Below are 17,884 nucleotides of genomic sequence, written 5' to 3' on the forward strand. Positions count from 1 at the left end.
GATTAAATACACTGATGAAACGGTTTCTCAAACACTAAAAATATCTGTGGAGCGTACATTTTTAGGTCTCGCCTACAGACAACTTTTGCTTTATGGCATAGGGTCATGTAATCACATATAATACTCTGTAAACCGCAAACACATATACGCGGAAAGGAGATTCTGGACAGCCCCCTTTCAGCCTTTGGCCACTTCCGTTCATCTACCTTTAGGCATTGGCTTTAGTGGTTGTCCTTTAGTGTTTGTCTCAGACCATGTCTTTTTTGGGATGTGCACTGCTTTAAAGTCTGATTAGGGATAAGTATTTCATGTACGTGATCAGATGTTTGTGTGCTCACACTGATCATGAATGTCAGATTGCTGTCTCTTTTCCCTCTAGAACCATCTATTTCCCTCACACACTAACGTTCATGGTTCTGAACAGGCCCGCAGCCAGAAATGAGGTTGGGGGGCATGGCTCCTGTAATGACAACATCATGAGAAAGTTCTGGACAGTTTATCTTGACTTAAAGTTTTGGAAAATAATATGCTGTATTAAATGTGATTATAAAGCCAATGACGTATTTTCATTTTGTTGATTGCAGTATACACTTTCCTGAGGATTTTTATGCTTTAAATTATGTATTTTTAAGTTAAGTAAAAATTAAGATCATTTTATCTTACAATATTACATGGTGAGGCAGAATGGTCAGGTTTTCCACAAGAGTTTTTGGGAACATGAATGTGCAGTTGTGTACATTTGACATTTTTAAGGTTAGCAGCCCTGTTAAACATGTTTTAAGGCAACTTTGGGAATGCCACCCTAGGAGTATAGTCTACGGTTGTGGCAGACGAAGCATCACACTAGGGGCCTAATAGATATGCCTTCTCGTGTGGTCCGTAAAGTTTCCAGGCTCCAAAAGATACCTATGCGATGCCATGACATTAAGAATGGTGTAGGACACCGATTCTTAAGCTGTGGGTCCCTGGGGGTTCCACAGTGCATACTTGAGTGCTCTAACTGTTTTTATAAAAGTAATTAATATTAAGAGATTAATGAAGGCCTCTGCTCAATGTGACTGTATGGGTACCACTTTGTATTTGTCATTACTATTTGCTTACTCTATATACTAGTGCTCTGAAGCGACTGCGAGGTGACATGTCAGAGCTATGTAGAACAAGTAATAAACCAGCATTGGAAATGCAATTGGTCTCGCAATTGTTTGATTTAGAGCTATTGGCATTGTAAATGCAATGTTAACACTGTTAATAGTGAAGCCTTTAAAACGTAGTATAAATAAAATCAATAAACAATATTACTGCAGACAGTGCTTGAAGTGGGAAAAAAAACTGGGGGTGCTCTAAAAGGGGCGAGGTTAATGTCTTGAAGGGGCGTGGCCTATCCGAGTAGGGGCGTGGTCTAAATCAAAATAACTAGCACTGTGTGCTTAAGAAAATCATGAAGTCGCATCCAGCAAAGGATAATAAAATAGGCAAAAAGGTATATTTATTAAGTATAACCCATAAAAATACCAAACACTTTAAAAAACATGTAAAGAATATTTATATTACTTAGAAATCTATTGCAGGATTCCCCAAAACCCTCGAAGATATTCAGTGTGTTTGTTTTGCTGGGGTTTCTCACAACAATTTTCTTCAGCAGACCTTCTACCTTTTGCAAGCCAACTCTTTACATACAGCTTTGGGTCAAATGTTTCAAATGGAGGACCATTGAGTTTTATCCATAGGCATGAAGAAATGGTCGCTACAAGAAGAGAGGCCCTTGTTGGACAAGCAATTAAGTTCATTGCGCTGAAACCTCTCTCGCAATCCGCATTACTTGCTGACAGGGTTTCCATGCAAACTACTAACTTTTTTAATGCTTCAGGGGTTTTCTTTCCACCAAAATCTTTGAAAAATCTAAAAGCTTGTATAGTATCTCTTGCTGGCAGCTGAAATTCTGAACAGTTTCTGGATATCTGTTTCCCCATAAAGAATGCATTCATCACCAGAAGGCAAGTTGCCTGCATCTAGCACACTGAAGCTGGCTATAAGTTCTTTCTCAGAATCAGGGGCACATTGTTTATTGATATTTACTGAAAGACTTTGGTAAAACTGATTTTGATTAAAGGCAACAGAGTTCCTTCTACCATGGGAAAGAGGAACATCCTTGAATTTGCCCTCGTCCACCGCTTTCTGAGCCGCAGAAGCAAACTCCCCTGGTGAGTTCTTCATTGCTAGAAATATGCGTACTTGACTAACCAAGTCTGTGGGCATTAACAATTGTAATATCCCTCCTCTGTAAGGAGAGTGGTAAGTCTTTGAGCTCTTGAAGTGCATCACACATTACCCCCAAATCTCTGATAAAAGAATAGGATGTAAGCTTCTTCAAGAGACCTTCATACTTACTCCGGTCTCTTATGGGTCTGGATGGGTCTTTAGAAGCATTCTCAAAATGTTTGCACAAGGCAGGGAAGCAGTTCCAAACAGCTTTCACAGATCTGTAACTGGATGCTACCCATCTAGTATCAAGCATTTTCCCTATCTTCTGAAGCTGTACACATACCTCGCTGGCGGCCAGATTTAGCTCTCTCTGGTTTTTTGGTGACATGCTGTATGTGGCATACAATGAGTCCATGAAAATCTTAGTGATTGACCCCTGCAACCTCATCAACTGTATCTGCCACAGCAACTTCTAGTCTGTGAGCCAAACAGTGTCATGTCAGTACAAGATTTAGAAATTCTGATTTCAACAATGCTACTACTCCTCCTTTTTTACCAAACATTACTGCTGCTCCATCAGTACATACCGCAATCAAGATATCATGAAGCATATTTTTTGTGAGTCCAACTTTTTCAAAGTAGCTTAGGAGAGCTGTCTTTACGCCAATAGCATTAGTTTCTGCCAGCTCCAGAAGGCCGAAATAGATGGTCACTGGGGTACTTTCATTTCCAAAAATGCCACGGAGGTAGATGATCAAGGTAGAAGCATTGCTAATAGAAGTGCTCTCATCAATTAATACTGTGATCTTTGGTTTGTGTTGTCTGATATAACAGACCAATCTTTGTTGCATTTCCAATGCAATGTGTTTTATTATTTCTGTTGCAGTCACATTGCTGTGCAAAACACGGCCCATTGCACTGCCACTCTTTGCCTGAAGGAGAATTAGATCAGGGTGGTCAGTGAAAGGGCGATCTTTTTTTGCCAAGTAGTAGGCAGTGTCAAATACCCTGCATGTGCTCTCCATATGTTTTGCATTACATTCGTGTACTGTCACCACAAATGTATTTTTTTGCTGAGCTGTAAGAATGTCCTCAGCTGCCAAGTGACCAGCGCTCGCCTTATGCTCCATAATCTTCTTCCTGAGCTGTTTCTGCCTAAAAGCTTTTCCGTCACCGGAAGGACCAACCTCGCCATCTGCCCACACTTTAGTTACGCGCATGCCTTGGGTGTTATTGTGCGCTGAAAGACCTGTTGATTTAGCCCGTTTACAGGAAGAACATCCAATATTGCCTGACTTAAGGTACAACCATTTATATTCCTCCTGAAAGTAATACCACTGTTTAGTGTTCCAGCAGTCAGGGAGTTCGACAGTTTTTTTTTCTCTGGCTCACATTGAATTCTTTGTAAAGGTGGACTGTCCCTGTCAGACTCTTGCTGAGTTTGACTAGCCTCATCAATAGTTGGTTGTACTGGACAAGACTCCCCTGTAACTCGCTGGCGCTTCAGTGCCGGTAGGAAGTCAATCATTGAAGACTGCATAGACTTGCGCTTCAGAGCAGAAGCAGATAAGCTACTAGTAGCCATGCTAAAATGTACAACTTCCTTCTTGAAGGCTGGACTGGTATATCTGAAAAAGAAAAACATTTTGCTCTGCTGGTTTCCTCTGCCGATTTTGGTTTCCAGGTGATAAGGCCTTGCGTCACGAAAATAGAATATTGAGCCTCTTATCTGCAACAAAAATTGAATAGTTTACTCCAGTGATCAACAATGTTTAATTGGAGTGCTATTTGGTAGGCAGGTGTTACTCTTCATTTTGTGCTGCTCCTGAAAGGATCTCTCATTGTACATATACAGGCCCCATCCCCTCTCCCGCACATATCCAGGCCCCCACCACCCCTCCAGCACATACGCAGGCCCCCACCACCCCTCCAGCACATACACAGGCCCTCCCCACCTCAACAGCACAGATGCAGGCCCCAACCACCTGTACAGTCCCTTTAATCCCCCCACTCCCGTGACTTTCTCCCAACTAAACCGTTTTTCTGCTTGACCTTTCAGGTGGAAAGCCGGGGCTATCAAGGGCAGCCAAGTATAAACATTTTACTACTATGCAATTTTAAATCCAGGTTTCCCTTTTAAATTAAACCATTTTCCCCAACTTAACGTGAGGAAAGCCTGAGCAGTAAAAACCGTAACAAATCAACCTCTTAGAAATGGGCTGTGCACCTAGGGCCTCATCTGTGGCCTTAGGAGCGTCAGTGCTGAGGATGAACCTTCCACATATTTCTTCCCTAAAGCATTCTGCTTTGGTAACTTATTCAGTTATTTTGTCAGGAAGGAATACGCCTCTTGCCCAGCCAACACCCTCCCATCCAGAAAATGCAGGTTGGCACAAGACTAAAAATTACTTGGATGTCACAAGCACGAACAGAAGCCCCCCCTCCCCGAACACAGGACTCTTGGAAGCATGAGGTTCTCACATATGCTTAAAGTACATCTGCCTCCTACATCTACCTAACCATAAATAATGTGCAGCCACGGTTCTTAGTAATCCAGTACTTTTTGACTGTAAACACTGGTTAAAAAAATATCCATGTTAACCTTTGTTCCCTAATAGTATAGAAAGGCTGTATTATTTTGTTTTTGTTTTTTAGAGTTTTATATAGCGCGAACTTGAACCGAATAGGTTATCAGAGCGCTTTACATAGCACCAGTTACGTTACATAAGGACACACATTCATTTTTGTTAGGCACGGGGAGATTAAGGGCCTCATGTAGGTAGCCAAATACCAGTCGGTAACGGACGAAATTCGGTAAAAAAAACCGTTACCGACCGGTATTTAGATAGTTGAGATGTAGGAGGCCAAAAACCCATAATCGGTAAATATGAATCGGTAAATACCGATTCAAATTTACCGACTTCAAAAATACCGCTTCAAATTTACCGAATACATATTTTTCGAATCGGTAAATATGAAGTGGTAATACGGAAAAATGATATGTATGTAAATTCGGTAATTAAGAACTCCTACAAAATCGGTAAATAAGAGTCGGTAATTAACACTGATAGAAAGCAGGTGGTAATTTTCAACAGTGCATTTAAGCAATCCCAAAATGCAACAGCATGGACAACATGGCCGCTCTGTATGTCATTGCAAGGCGGCTACGTCTACAGGCTGCAGGACTGAGGATATGGAGACGGGAGGAACGCATCTACAGACAGCGCATCACACTCTTCCAACTGACTGACGCAGAGATACATGAAAGGTACAGGCTACACCCCCAAACCATCATGGACCTGATAAGGGACCTGCACCCACTCCTGGACCAGCCAACAAGAAGGGCGCATGCCATACCACCACATGTGCAGGTGCTCTGCAGCCTACACCTACTTGCATCTGGCAGTTACCAGGGGGTGATAGCTGCGGTGGGCGGTGTATCCCAGAGTTGCCTGTCCCGTTTCTTCAGGAAGTTCCTGGATGCCATGATGCAGAGAATGCACCACTACATCAGCTTTCCAAACACACAGGCTGAACTGCAGAAAACTAAAACTGACTTTTATCACATAGCACAGTTCCCCCATGTCATTGGCTGTATAGATGGCACACACATCCCAATCTGCCCACCAGCTGCCACTGAGCACACCTACAGAAACAGAAAGTCAACCCACTCCATCAATGTGCAGGTAATCTGCGATGCAGGGAACATCATCACTGATATTGTTGCCAAATTCCCTGGGAGCACCCATGACTCCTACATCTTCCAGAACAGTGGGATCTACACACGACTGCTTGCGGGAGAATTTGGAGAAGGATACCTGCTAGGTAAGTAACAGTGACGCTACATAGTACTCAGTGCAAATCATAGTGTATTGAGGCATGTGACTGATGTCTCCCTTTTACTCACCTAGGGGACAGTGCATATGCCGTGCGGTCATTCATCCTCACTCCTTACCTACACCCATCAACCCAGAGTGAGAGACGATATAATGTGGCACACAAATCTACACGCAATGTGGTGGAGCGCACGTTTGGACTACTGAAGAGCAGGTTTCGCTGACTCCATAAGAGTGGAGGTGCACGCCAGTACACACCCATCCTCTGCTGCAAGATTATTGCCACTTGTGCAATGCTGCACAACCTTGCCACAAAGAGGCACAGAGGTCGAAATGACATATATTGAGGACAATGATGATGAGTCTGCACATGCAGAGGCCAACGCAGCAGGAGTACAAACAGCAACAGATGGAAGAGTGAGACGGGCAGAGATCACATCCAACTATTTCTGAATGAGTAAGGGGGACACAGCCTGTAGTTGGATGCCATAACGTAGTTTAATCAGGCAGCACTACGCCACAACACAAAGGAAATTGTATTGCAACAACAATGAAAAATAAATTTGTGAGTTAAGGGTTACTTCACCCAAATGTGTCATTGTTTCGCATGGCGCATTAATGTTTGCGCCCACGTGCAGCAGTGCGGGATGGAATTGAGGGGGCGTCCTCACTGGCTGGGGTACCAGTGGCACCACGTTGACGCCTGTTGCTCCGACGAGTGTCTGGGACAGGGGGGGGTTATGCTGCTCCTGCTGGTCGTGTCTTCTGTGTCGCCAGCATCCAAAGCGCCAGCTGCTGCAGACTGGCTGGTGAGCAGCACTTCTAGTGCACTTGTGACCCTAACCATCCCCCTGGACACATCTGTGCTGCACTGTGCAAGGCCCTCCTGCATCGCCACAGAGCGCCTGCAGATCAGCGATGTGGCAGTCGCCAGCCGGTTCACTGCCCTCGAGGTCTGATCCTTCCTCTGATGTCCCCTGCGCCGTGTGGCCCTGTCCTCATCGAACTTTGAGCACAGCAGCATGATGGATTGGGACATGTCCCGCATGCCCGCTGCCATATCAGCAATGCCCCCTGCCATGGTGGTGATGCCCTTTTCAATGTTTCCAAAGGTGTTGTTGAGGCCACGCATCTGTCGCTGTACGGACACCATTGCCCTTGCCTGGACGCGTTGTATTTTCACCATGGTGCCCTCAAGACCTGAGAACACTCCATGGCCCTGCCCAAGGGGAGGTGGACTCTGCGGCCGAGCCCTGCGGCGCCGTCTGCCAACTGTGTGTTCTCCCTCAGACTCGGAAGGCACACTGGCATGGGTTACATCCTGGGGTACAGTGGACGTTTCCGGGCCCCTCGACTCCTCGGATGATGAGTCGGTCACATCCAACCTGGCTGCAGGACGCCTCCTCAACCTGTGCAATGCAGGAGGTGAAGATGGTGGTGAAACCTGCAGGACTGGGGATGCTGGCAGGAGCGGCGATGCTGGCTGGGGTGGTGTAAGTGCCTGTGGTGCCGTTCCCTGGGCGGAACTGGTGGTGGCCTTCTCTGTGCTGGGTGTGTGGTGTGCCCTCTCTCCCTTCTCATGGCCAGTTCTGTGCGCAGTAGTGCCTGTGGACAGAAAAGCAACAGCAGCTAAGTGTACCTGAAGCTTTGTCTTGATGACATGACAATACAATTTCTAGACAGTATCTCAATGTCCTCGTATCATGTTTGGCCTTTCAGGGACTACATCTCCCATGATGCATTGCAGGCATGCACTAATACCTGTACTGGAGTGGGATTCTCATGGCACATTTTGGGAGTTGGGATAGGGGTAGGGGGGGGCACATTGCTGTGCAAGCGTCTTACCTTGTTTGGAGGTGCCTCTGGCGGAGCTGTCAGCGTCCCCAATCCCCACGATGCTTTCTGGCTCAATCGTTGTCTCCACTAGCTCCTCCAGTTCTGTCAGGGCTGGTGCTCTGTTGCGTCCACCTCCTGTCTGGCTGGCCTCTTTTTTTAATTCTGCCACCTTCCTCTTTGTGATGATGCGGATGTCATGCCACCGCTTCTTCAGGACATCGATGTCCCGGGGGGGTCACTCCCATGGCATTCACCTGTGCCTGGATTCCAAGCCAGATCTTTCGTTTTTCTGACTCGGGCACTTGCTGTGACAGTTTCCCAAATAGTTTCTGGTGCTGCTTCACGACCTCCTCCACCAGAACTTGCAGCTCCTTTGGGCTGAATTTGAGCTTTCGCTTCCTCTCCCCTCCTTCCCTCTCTGTGTCCTGGCTGGCCATTCTTGCAGTCTCCAGGTCTGAATCTGGCAGTTGCTCTCTTCCTCTCCTCAGCACTCCCAGCCTCTCCAGAGTCTGCTAATTGTGTGCACCTGCCTGGGTGTGGCCACTCCCTGGTTGGGTGGGGTTGAGGTTGCACAGGATTGGCTGCTTGAAGTCATGTGTTTTTGAACTGCCGATTCGGTATTTACCGAATCGGAATGTACCACGTCGGTATTTACCGATTCGGAAAATACCGCTTCGGTATTTACCGATTCGGTAAATTCCGATTCATGTTTACCGAATTTTACCGATTCGGTAATGTTTACCGATTGTTGACCTACATATAACTTACCGATTCTTAAATACCGATTCGGTAAAATTCGGTATTTAAGAATCGGTAAAAATAATTTACCTACATATGACCCTAAGTGATTTGCCCAGAATCACAGGATGTTTTAGCGACATTACCGAGACTCGAACCCAGTTTCCCAGGTCCGAGGTCGAGCGCCCTAGCCGTTAGGCCAACACCTCTCCCCTTAAATCCTCCATCTGCATATCTCACATCATCCAACTATTCCCATAGGCATATATGAGACTGTCACTCCGTGTGGCCTACAAAGAGGCCACGGATTGGATGTGCATGCAGTCTGCACGCCTCTATGACCTACTGACACACTGAGAATCTCACACTGCATTCTGCCTCGGCTTCAACCATCTCAACCTTGCCACATCATAAACACCGATCCCTAATTTAAACTCCGACGCCCACAGATCACTCAGTTCAAAGAATGCAGTACACAACAGTTGTGTGTTGCACGAAACAAAAATTACTTCCTGGTTGGGGGGGGGGGGGGGGCGACGACGACAATTCCTCTTAGGGAATGCAAGATGAAGTAACACGTGACTGCATGCATAAAGCACTCTCAACGGATACCATCTCTGGGTGATGAAGAGGGCTTGGAGTCAACAAATACGTGGACAGACTGTCAGAGAGCTATAATTAGCATTTATATAGTGCACAACCTGCCATAAACTGCACTTACCGAGAAAGGATGGGGCTCCACAGGTGAAAATGCTGAAGGTCGGGTTTTCGTGCTGGAGCAGGCTGCCTGGGGTCCTCTGCCTCTTCAGTTTTTCAGCATCCCACGCTGCCACCACCTCGACGTTGCTCCTGGATTTGTCCCACGCTGCCACCACCTCGACGTTGCTCCTGGATTTGTCCCACGCTGGCACCACCACGACGTTGCTCTCCCGCCGGAAAAAGAGAAGAGAAGGGAAATCCCGAGAGAAAATGGCTCTCTTAAAGGATTTCCCTTCCTCCAACAAAGCTCACCTGGCATGACGTCATGCCGTCGTGCCGTGGACGTCAGGCCATGACCACTGAGCTGATAATTTCCCAACAAGTTCAGCAAAGTGGAGGATGGCGAAGGGAGAAGGGGTCAGGTTACCTAACAGTGCAGCAACAGTGGTCAGAGTCTGAGCACCGGCAGTTTTTTTTTGGGCCCTCAAAACGGGTCCGAAAAAAATAAATAAATAAAGAACGGACTACCTTTAGTAGCCACGAAAATAGAGCCCGATAGAGACCCGTTTCGAGGGCCCCAAAAAAATACTGCCGGTGGTCAGACCCGGACAGACCCGGCCCACTTAAAGCCCTGACTGCAGACATGGCGTTATACATAAGTTATAGTGCATCAGGTGTGTTTGTGGCTTGCTGGCGTAGTACTATGGGGGGAGGTTTGAAGGAGTTCTGTAAGTGAACACAGCAGTTCCCAATTAAGAAATAGCGTGGCGCGCTTTTGAATGAGGCTACAAATGGTTGGATGATTTTTTTTTTTTTACAAGTAACTTAAAAAAACAATTATTTGTAAGAAAAGTGCTGTTGTGGCTGTAGATGTTAGTACGAGTGCTATAAGGTTGCGTATTCGCACTGTAGTTGTGTGGGATGTTTGTGTATTTTTAATTAAAAGGACTGGGAGTGAGGGTCCATGGGAAGCTGTGCTCTAGAGCTTTGGTGATGTTGTGAGGCATGCAATACAAACTTAGATGCACATTTACACGTTGTGCACTAATATATTAATGTGTACGTCTGTGTGAACTTGAGGCCGTGCCTGTGGTAATAAGTGCTGACATGGTTAAAAATAAAAACCATGCTTTTTAAGCAAATACTTGAAATAATATTAGAGCGCTTTATAAAAGCAGCATTTTTATTATTGAACCTGAATTTGCTACTGTTAGGCACGTGACAAGTACGTGATTTGATCAGAATTACACCATAATGAAGTGACGCTTAAGCGTGAACCTTGTCCCCTTGTGTGAAAGTTGGCAGGTGTAGCTCTCTCAGACCACATTGTTTTTAATGTGGCGCTAAAACATTGTGATGGTATTGAAGCGCTTTACAGGAACACTAGTTACATTACAGAAAGACATATTAATCTATTTGCATACATAACAAATTTAGTGTTTTGGCCAGAATTAGGGGACATTAAATGTACGTCAAGGCTAGAACCTTGCTCCTCAGTATTAAAGTTGATAGAGCTTACTATTACGCCACATGCTAAATTAACTACATAGCGCAACGTTTACAATTTCAATGGGGAAGCCTTTAAAGCATGCAGTTTAAATACATTCAACAAACAGTTTCTATTAAAAGGTCTGACTGTAGGGACCCCTGAACAGCTGTGCTGTACATTTTTTGATGTTGAGGCACGCTACCTAAACTTATATGCTTAGTTATCTGTTTGCACTAATATATATAAATGTGTGTGTGTATGTGAACATGTTGGTGTTTCCGTGGGGATGTGAATGTAATTGTTGCATGTAATTGTATTTTGGTGCCTTTGTTTCTGTGACCCTTACTGTGTATCTTGTGATTTTAACCCGCACTGTATATATTTTGCATACACTCTTGCTTCATTCCCATTCTGTTACCAGCTGTATGTCGTATTCTGCCTCAGGAAGATCATTATGATCATTATGCTTGCTGTCGAGCACCCTAGTCAGTTCCAGCTTTTACTACACAATGAGATTCATGTGTTACTGTTGGCTGGTTGTTAGTTTATTTTTAATCGCACTCTCATTGATCACACGTCACCAAATGCACTTGAGGCTACCTTTTAGTTTCAATCCCCTTCATGGGCGCACTACTACTTTGCCATATCACTTCACTCACACACCCAGCGCACCTTCCCTTACACCCCCATTTTCTTCACACGATAGATCTAGGAACTCAACATGACTTTTATCCGGACAGGCCACCGCCTACCTCTGTGCTGACCTTTTGCTGACTGATTCCTTCTATCACTGCGCCACCCACTGCAACCCACGGAGCATGCAAGCGCCTGCACCCGATATCTTTCCTTGCCGACATACCCCCACAACCTCTTACCCAGACTCACTCTGCGGTTCAGTCCTTCAACGCCCGTTCAAGCTATTCCTCTCCCCTGGGGACGCTTTTCCTCGCTGTCCTGGCCATTTCCATCCTGGAAGGTTCGCCAAGGCTAACGGCACAATTCCACAACCCGCCCAATGCGTGCGTTTTTGACTAACCCGATGCTAATCGGATACACCCAGTCCGCAGACGGACACTAGAGGGCAGTAGCATTCCACCATGGAGCCATGGGGTACACATCTTAGACATCGCTAACACTAGGACACCTCCGTGCCTTAGTTCAATTTGTCCATACCTGTGCCACATCTGCGCATTGTGTTCCATATATTTGAGCCTCGTTGCCAGTTGTGAATACATTGTTAATATACTCTGTCAGTGTGCAGGTGATGCATTTTCACAAAACGACAGTCTTTCATTCAAGTTAGTCACTGTTTTATTTTGCGGTCACCTGGGATGTCATTTCACATGAATGACTCTCGATTTTTCAGCACTTGTGTCAGCCACGTCATCGTTGCCTTAATCACTGGAAAATCAACATTTTGAGCACTACAACTGGAGTCTGTGCCCTTTTGTTTGACTCGGCGAGGTCTTACTCGGGGACTTTGCTTTGCATGTTTGTTTGGGGGTTGTTAGTGTTGGTGTAGATGTTCCAATTGTGTGTGTATATATTGTGAGTGAATCGTTAGATGTTTGTATGTTTCCAGGGCACAAGTCCTAAAAAAAAGAAGTGGGGGGACTCTCCAAGTTAGGCGGCGTGACAGGAAGTGACATCGTGACAGGAAGTGACATCGTGACAGGAAGTGACATCGTGACAGGAAGTGACATCGTGACAGGAGGTGACATCGTGACAGGAGGTGACATCGTGACAGGAGGTGACATCGTGACAGGAGGTGACATCACGACAGGAAGTTATTTTGAAAAACAAGAGGTCCTTCAAAAACAATGCAACATGCGATAAATATAGACCAGAATCGGCTCTATATCACTTGTACAATGCCCAGCCGGACATTGAAGTTTTAATGATCAATAGAATTAATTTCTGACATACAAATAGAATGTAGAGTGGGACACAGTCCTGTGTCCTTACAAACTGAACAGAAAGTACAGACAGTCAAACACAAGAAACATACATCAGGCTGAAGAATGAAGCTTATAGCCAGTACGAAATACAAGGGCAAGCTTTCTTAAAGGTACAATGACATGCACGATTTTTAACAAATGCGTTTAAAATGCATGTTTGTACATGGGGTCGACGACGTTTCGATCTATTCAACAAATACATAGATCATCATCAGGACTTGAGAGAATAAAAGCCTGAATTTACAATTCCTGTACGAATGGAAAAGGGAAAAAATAAGAGAGAAGGGAGAGGTACATTAAAACCTAACAATACTGTGAGAAACAATAATGTCAGTAACCATGCACGGCATGCCATACGTGAGAAACACACCAGACGGCTGGTTGTTGATGCGAAGGAATTGGTATGACCGGTGAGGTAAACCGAAAGAACGAGGCTAGCACGCACGTTTAGATGGTGAGTTGAAAAAGTGCAAGGGACTAACAATGGTACGTAGTGGAGCGTGTAGTGAACCGCCAGATAGTGTTCGGTGAAGTAGTACATGATCACGCTGGCGAAAAGTCAAAAAGACGTGAGGACTAACGGTGAGCCGGTAACGTCGTGACTAGGAACGCAAGGAAGGCGGGAAACTAACCCAATTCAGAACCGAATCGCTCCTTGAGTAGTTGCACAAGGTTCCAAGTAAGGAAGTGGTTGCGCGGATCAGCCAGGATAATACCAGGGGTTCAGCTGGAAACTAAGGACGGAAACCAATTACAACCCGAACATCCAAGGAAGGGAAGAGCGGAAAGTGGGAATGTGAACTCACCAATTGTTCGCTGCAGCTGTAGAGGGAATTAAGGGAACGACCAACTACCCAGCAAGGCGGCCTGAGAATCCAAAGTCCGCCTGTGGAGAACCATAGCGCGGGAGTTAGGGGTGAGGGGAGCAGGGTCGTGGAGAGAGAACACATACGCGCCGATAAAGCACTTACCAGCATCAAGGGGAACTGCACGATCGCTAGTTGGTAGTGACTGGCTAGGCTGGAAGGTATAAGAAAGCCTCAGGAGTCACGTGACAACCGGGCCAAGGTCATGTGACAGGAAGTACCGGCTGTGCTGGGACGTGATTACGTGAGTGAATGGACGGCGGACATGTTGGGTCAGTGTTAGGTGAATAAGGTGAAATGGAAAACAGAACGAGGTTGAGTGAAAGCAATACGAGGTTGAGTTAAAACAATATCGTAATTTCTACAATTGTCACAGGCAGGGAAAAAGTCACAGAATTTACAAAAAATTTACAAAAAATTGCAGAAGGGTCTAAATAAGAGAAAGCCAATCTTCATTCCTGTTTAGACCATTACAAATTGTGTCAAGTTGAATGATAAGTTTCAGCTCTTCTTTGTTCAGGATTTGTGCCAGATCGCCACCTCTTGGTGGCAGCTTGATGATTCGCAGAACAGTCCATTTAATCTCATTGTCCTGGTGATTAGCCTGTTTGAAATGTTCGACCAGTGGTGCGTTGGGGACATTACAGCGAATCCTGCTGCGGTGTTGACCAATCCTTGTTTTAATCTTCTGAGTAGTCTGCCCAATATAGTTTTTCTTGCATGGGCACTGAATCAAATAAATCACATTACATGTGTTGCAATTTGAAAAACCATTAGAATTAATGACAATGTCACCAAACGAAAAGGATTTACCTTCTAACGTCAGATCACATAAATTGCAGTTGCCACATTTTGCGTGCCCCACCAGTGGCGTGAGACCCCAATATGAATTAAGAGTTGTGGGAGATGTTTTTTTGGGGATTGCAGCGCGCACTAGGTGGTCTTTTAAATTGCGGTTTTTGCGGAAGGCAAATAGTGGTCTTTCCAGATTAAGGCTGCCCGCATTCAATATGGGCCAGTGTCTTAGGACAGATTTACGCACCTGGTTTGAAATGACAGAGAAGGTGGTGACACATACAATTCTTTTGGTTTCTTTTTTGGGGTTGGGTGTGAGCAGTGTTTCCCTATGGCAATACCAAGCCCGTTTCTGGGCGTTGCGAACAAGACGCTTGGGGTAACCTCGAGCTTTAAGTTTTTCAGAAAGGACTGAGGCCTCGGTGAAGTAATTTTCTTTAGAAAAGCAATTACGCCGAATGCGCAAAAATTGAGAGTATGGTAAAGAGTCCCTCAAGGCCCTAGGACAACAGGAAGTGACATCACGACAGGAAGTGACATCACTTGTGAGGCAGATCCATCATTTGCATATATTGCAAGATTTAACAATTGAAGCTGCTTGGTACTTAAGCCTGTGACTTAAGGTCCCTGTATGGAGGAATTAGCAGCCCAAATGTGGATGAAGTTTGGTGTACAACTACATTAGTCAAGCCATTAAGTGCTGTAAGCGAGGCACACTAAAATATGGGACCATGAACAAAAGCAGAATTTGTGTTGTAAAAAGCCAAAGAAAACCACATACTAGAAACTACAATAGTGATTATCAAAACTTTAAAATTTATTACGCTACCGAGAACACGACATTTAAATTTATTGACAAGTATAATACACTGGGACCATGAGAGAAAAAAATGCAAGGTGCACACTGTACAGTTTCAGCTTGATACTCTGTACATCTGTTATTGCAGACATTATGGGACATGTTATATTGCCACAGGATGTCTGGCCATGGAAAATTTGTGGGACCGCTTAGATCATTGAAAGCTATCAATTAAAAAACGACCATGCGTCTGCATATCTTTTATTGTGCTGGGCTGTAGGATCTACCTTTCTAGATTGAGTATCATCTGCATGGCGATGGGCAATCAACCACCTGTTCACAAATGGCACTGGATTCCAAAGAGGCAGAGGAGGACCCATGAGGTTAATGAACATTAATGAGGAAAGGCGTCCGATACCAAGGCAGTTTCGTATGGGTGACATTATCAAGTTCATTGTGCTGAAACCCCTTTCGCAGTCACTTGAAGTCACAGGAAGTGTGTTTATCGCCCTCAAAACAGGTTGCAGTTTCTCTGGAATGTCATTACCACCATTATCAATATAGTCTCTGAAGCCTTAAGATACGCCTTTGAAATTAAGACAGAATCTCCTGCACAGGTTTTGTAGTTTCTCCTCACCTTCATACCATGGGCTCTCAATGTCATATGGCCATTTCTGTGGGTTGATAACATCTATCTCTGATGTAAGAGCTAAAAATTAATCTGTCCGAGATTATGTGACCGACTGTGCATACAACCTAGAGCGCAAGTTATCTGCCAGATTTTGATAAAACTGGGGAAGGTTTATTTTGACCTGCCCACGTGAGTCCTCACAGCTGATTGGCACTCCTCTAAATAAGCCACTCTCAATAGCTTTTTCAGCCTCCTTCCTGTGTGTCCCTGGAAACTCCTTAAGCTTTTCAATTGCCCTTACTGAACGATTGATGAGCTGGTAAGCTCGTGGCAGAGTTACCTCATCCCTTTGAAGTGCTTCCGACAGTGTTCCAATTTCATGAACCGCATCTGCAACACCAGCTAGATTCAGCACAAAATCGGAAGATGTCAGAATTCTATTTAGCCCACTGAAAGTAGACCGGTGTTTGGCATCACGAGAAGTACTTAAGCTGGACTGAACAAAATGCTGGTGAAGGGCTGGGTATGACTCCCACACTGCTCGTATTGCCCTTTTGCTAGAAGCAATCCACCGGATTGAAAATACTCGCCCAATTTTCAGAATCGCAATCTCTAGCTCTTTTGCACATGCGGAAAGTTCCCGCTGATTTTTGGGAGACTGGTGGTACACAGCATACAGTTTTTCAAAAAATGATGCAAGGTGCTTAAGGCCTGGCACTGTATCAACCGTGTCTGCTACACTGAGCTCAAGCCGGTGGCATAGACAGTGCCATTTTACAAGTCGAGGGTATTTACAACATAGTCTCTCCAAAACACCAGAGTTTCTCCCAAGCATTACACTGGCACCATCACTGCACACCCCTATCCAATTGTCTGCAAGGAACTGGTTGCAAAACCCATGTTTTTCCAAACATTTCAAGAGTGAGGACTCAATGCACTCTGCATCGCCCCTAGGCAACTCAAGCAAGTCAAGGAAAAAGGTGAGGGGCTCTTTTCCATTGAATGCAGCACGAACATAAATAATTAAAACAGTCAATGAAGAATGGGTTGTTGACTCATCAATATAAACTGAGATTTTTGGAGCCTGTTCAACAATGCCTATGCAAAGCTTTCTCCGCATTTCCTCAGCAATGCAATCAGTTATCTGTGCTGCAGTGAACTCGCTGTGTAGAATCGAGCCCATATCTGACTGATTAGCAACCTGCAAAGCTACTAGACCTGGAAAGTCTGAAAAGGGGCGATTATTTTTTGCACAAAAGAAAAGAGTGCGAAACACCTTAACCGTTGAAGCATGATAATGCCTCTGCTGCTCCAGGATCGTTGACGGCAGTACCTCCTTCTTGGATGCATCTTGGATAGCACATGCATTACAATGTGCTTCAGAAATTTTATGCTTATGTATTTTTTTCCGCAGTGAGCCTAACTGGCTAGCTTTTGTTGGGCCAGATGCAGCAATGCTCCCAGTGACCCATTCTCTAGACAAACCCACACCCTGTGATGCTCCAAGTAGCTTAACCTCACTGCATATGTTGCAGCCAAGGCGGCCATTTTCACAACTTAGCCATGGATACTTTTCTTTAAATTGAGCCCACAGATTGTGGTCCCAACACTCTGGCAAGCTGGTATCCCTTTCAAAACTGGCGCCCGCATCCCGGATCTTTGTTGAAGAGTCTTCCAGTGGAGAAGGTGGAACCGATCCTTGGCTTGACATCATACTCTCCGAATCTTGTGCAGGTACATCGTTCAAGCACGCACTGGGCTGTACTAGGCTACTTTCAGAATCAAACCGTGATCTCTTATTCGCATTTGCAAAGAAATCCATGATGCTGGATTTGCGTTTGCTTGTTTCTGTTGAAAGCAGAAAGCATTGGGTCGGTTTTATTGTTTACATTTGTCACTCATATTCACTGATGGTTGGCGAGGATAAAAAATTGAAAAATTGCTTGGCAAAAATATTTTTTGGATTACTTTTGGCACCTAGCTAAATGTTTGTGGCCCAATGAGCCACCCATCCCGGTTTGTGGTGGTATTACAA

The 17,884-nt window shown here is 45.1% G+C and overlaps 1 protein-coding gene and 1 pseudogene across 1 annotated transcript; both read right to left on the reverse strand.

The window, feature by feature from the left end:
- Positions 1-1,510: 1,510 nt before the first annotated feature.
- Positions 1,511-9,638, reverse strand: LOC146817787 (E3 SUMO-protein ligase KIAA1586-like; annotated as a pseudogene).
- A 6,311-nt stretch (positions 9,639-15,949) lies between these two features.
- LOC146817788 (E3 SUMO-protein ligase KIAA1586-like) lies at positions 15,950-17,671 on the reverse strand. Its single transcript, XM_085609685.1, has one exon. It carries the CDS (start codon positions 17,669-17,671, stop codon positions 15,950-15,952), a length of 1,722 nt encoding a protein of 573 aa, XP_085465811.1.
- Positions 17,672-17,884: the final 213 nt, after the last annotated feature.

The sequence above is a fragment of the Triturus cristatus genome, chromosome 6 (assembly GCF_964204655.1).
Source record: "Triturus cristatus chromosome 6, aTriCri1.1, whole genome shotgun sequence".
Taxonomy (NCBI): Eukaryota; Metazoa; Chordata; class Amphibia; order Caudata; family Salamandridae; genus Triturus; species Triturus cristatus.

What these genes read in the sequence shown, in the direction of transcription:
- LOC146817788 (XM_085609685.1), bottom strand. Translation starts at nt 17,671, where the DNA reads ATGGATTTCTTTGCAAATGCGAATAAGAGATCACGGTTTGATTCTGAA.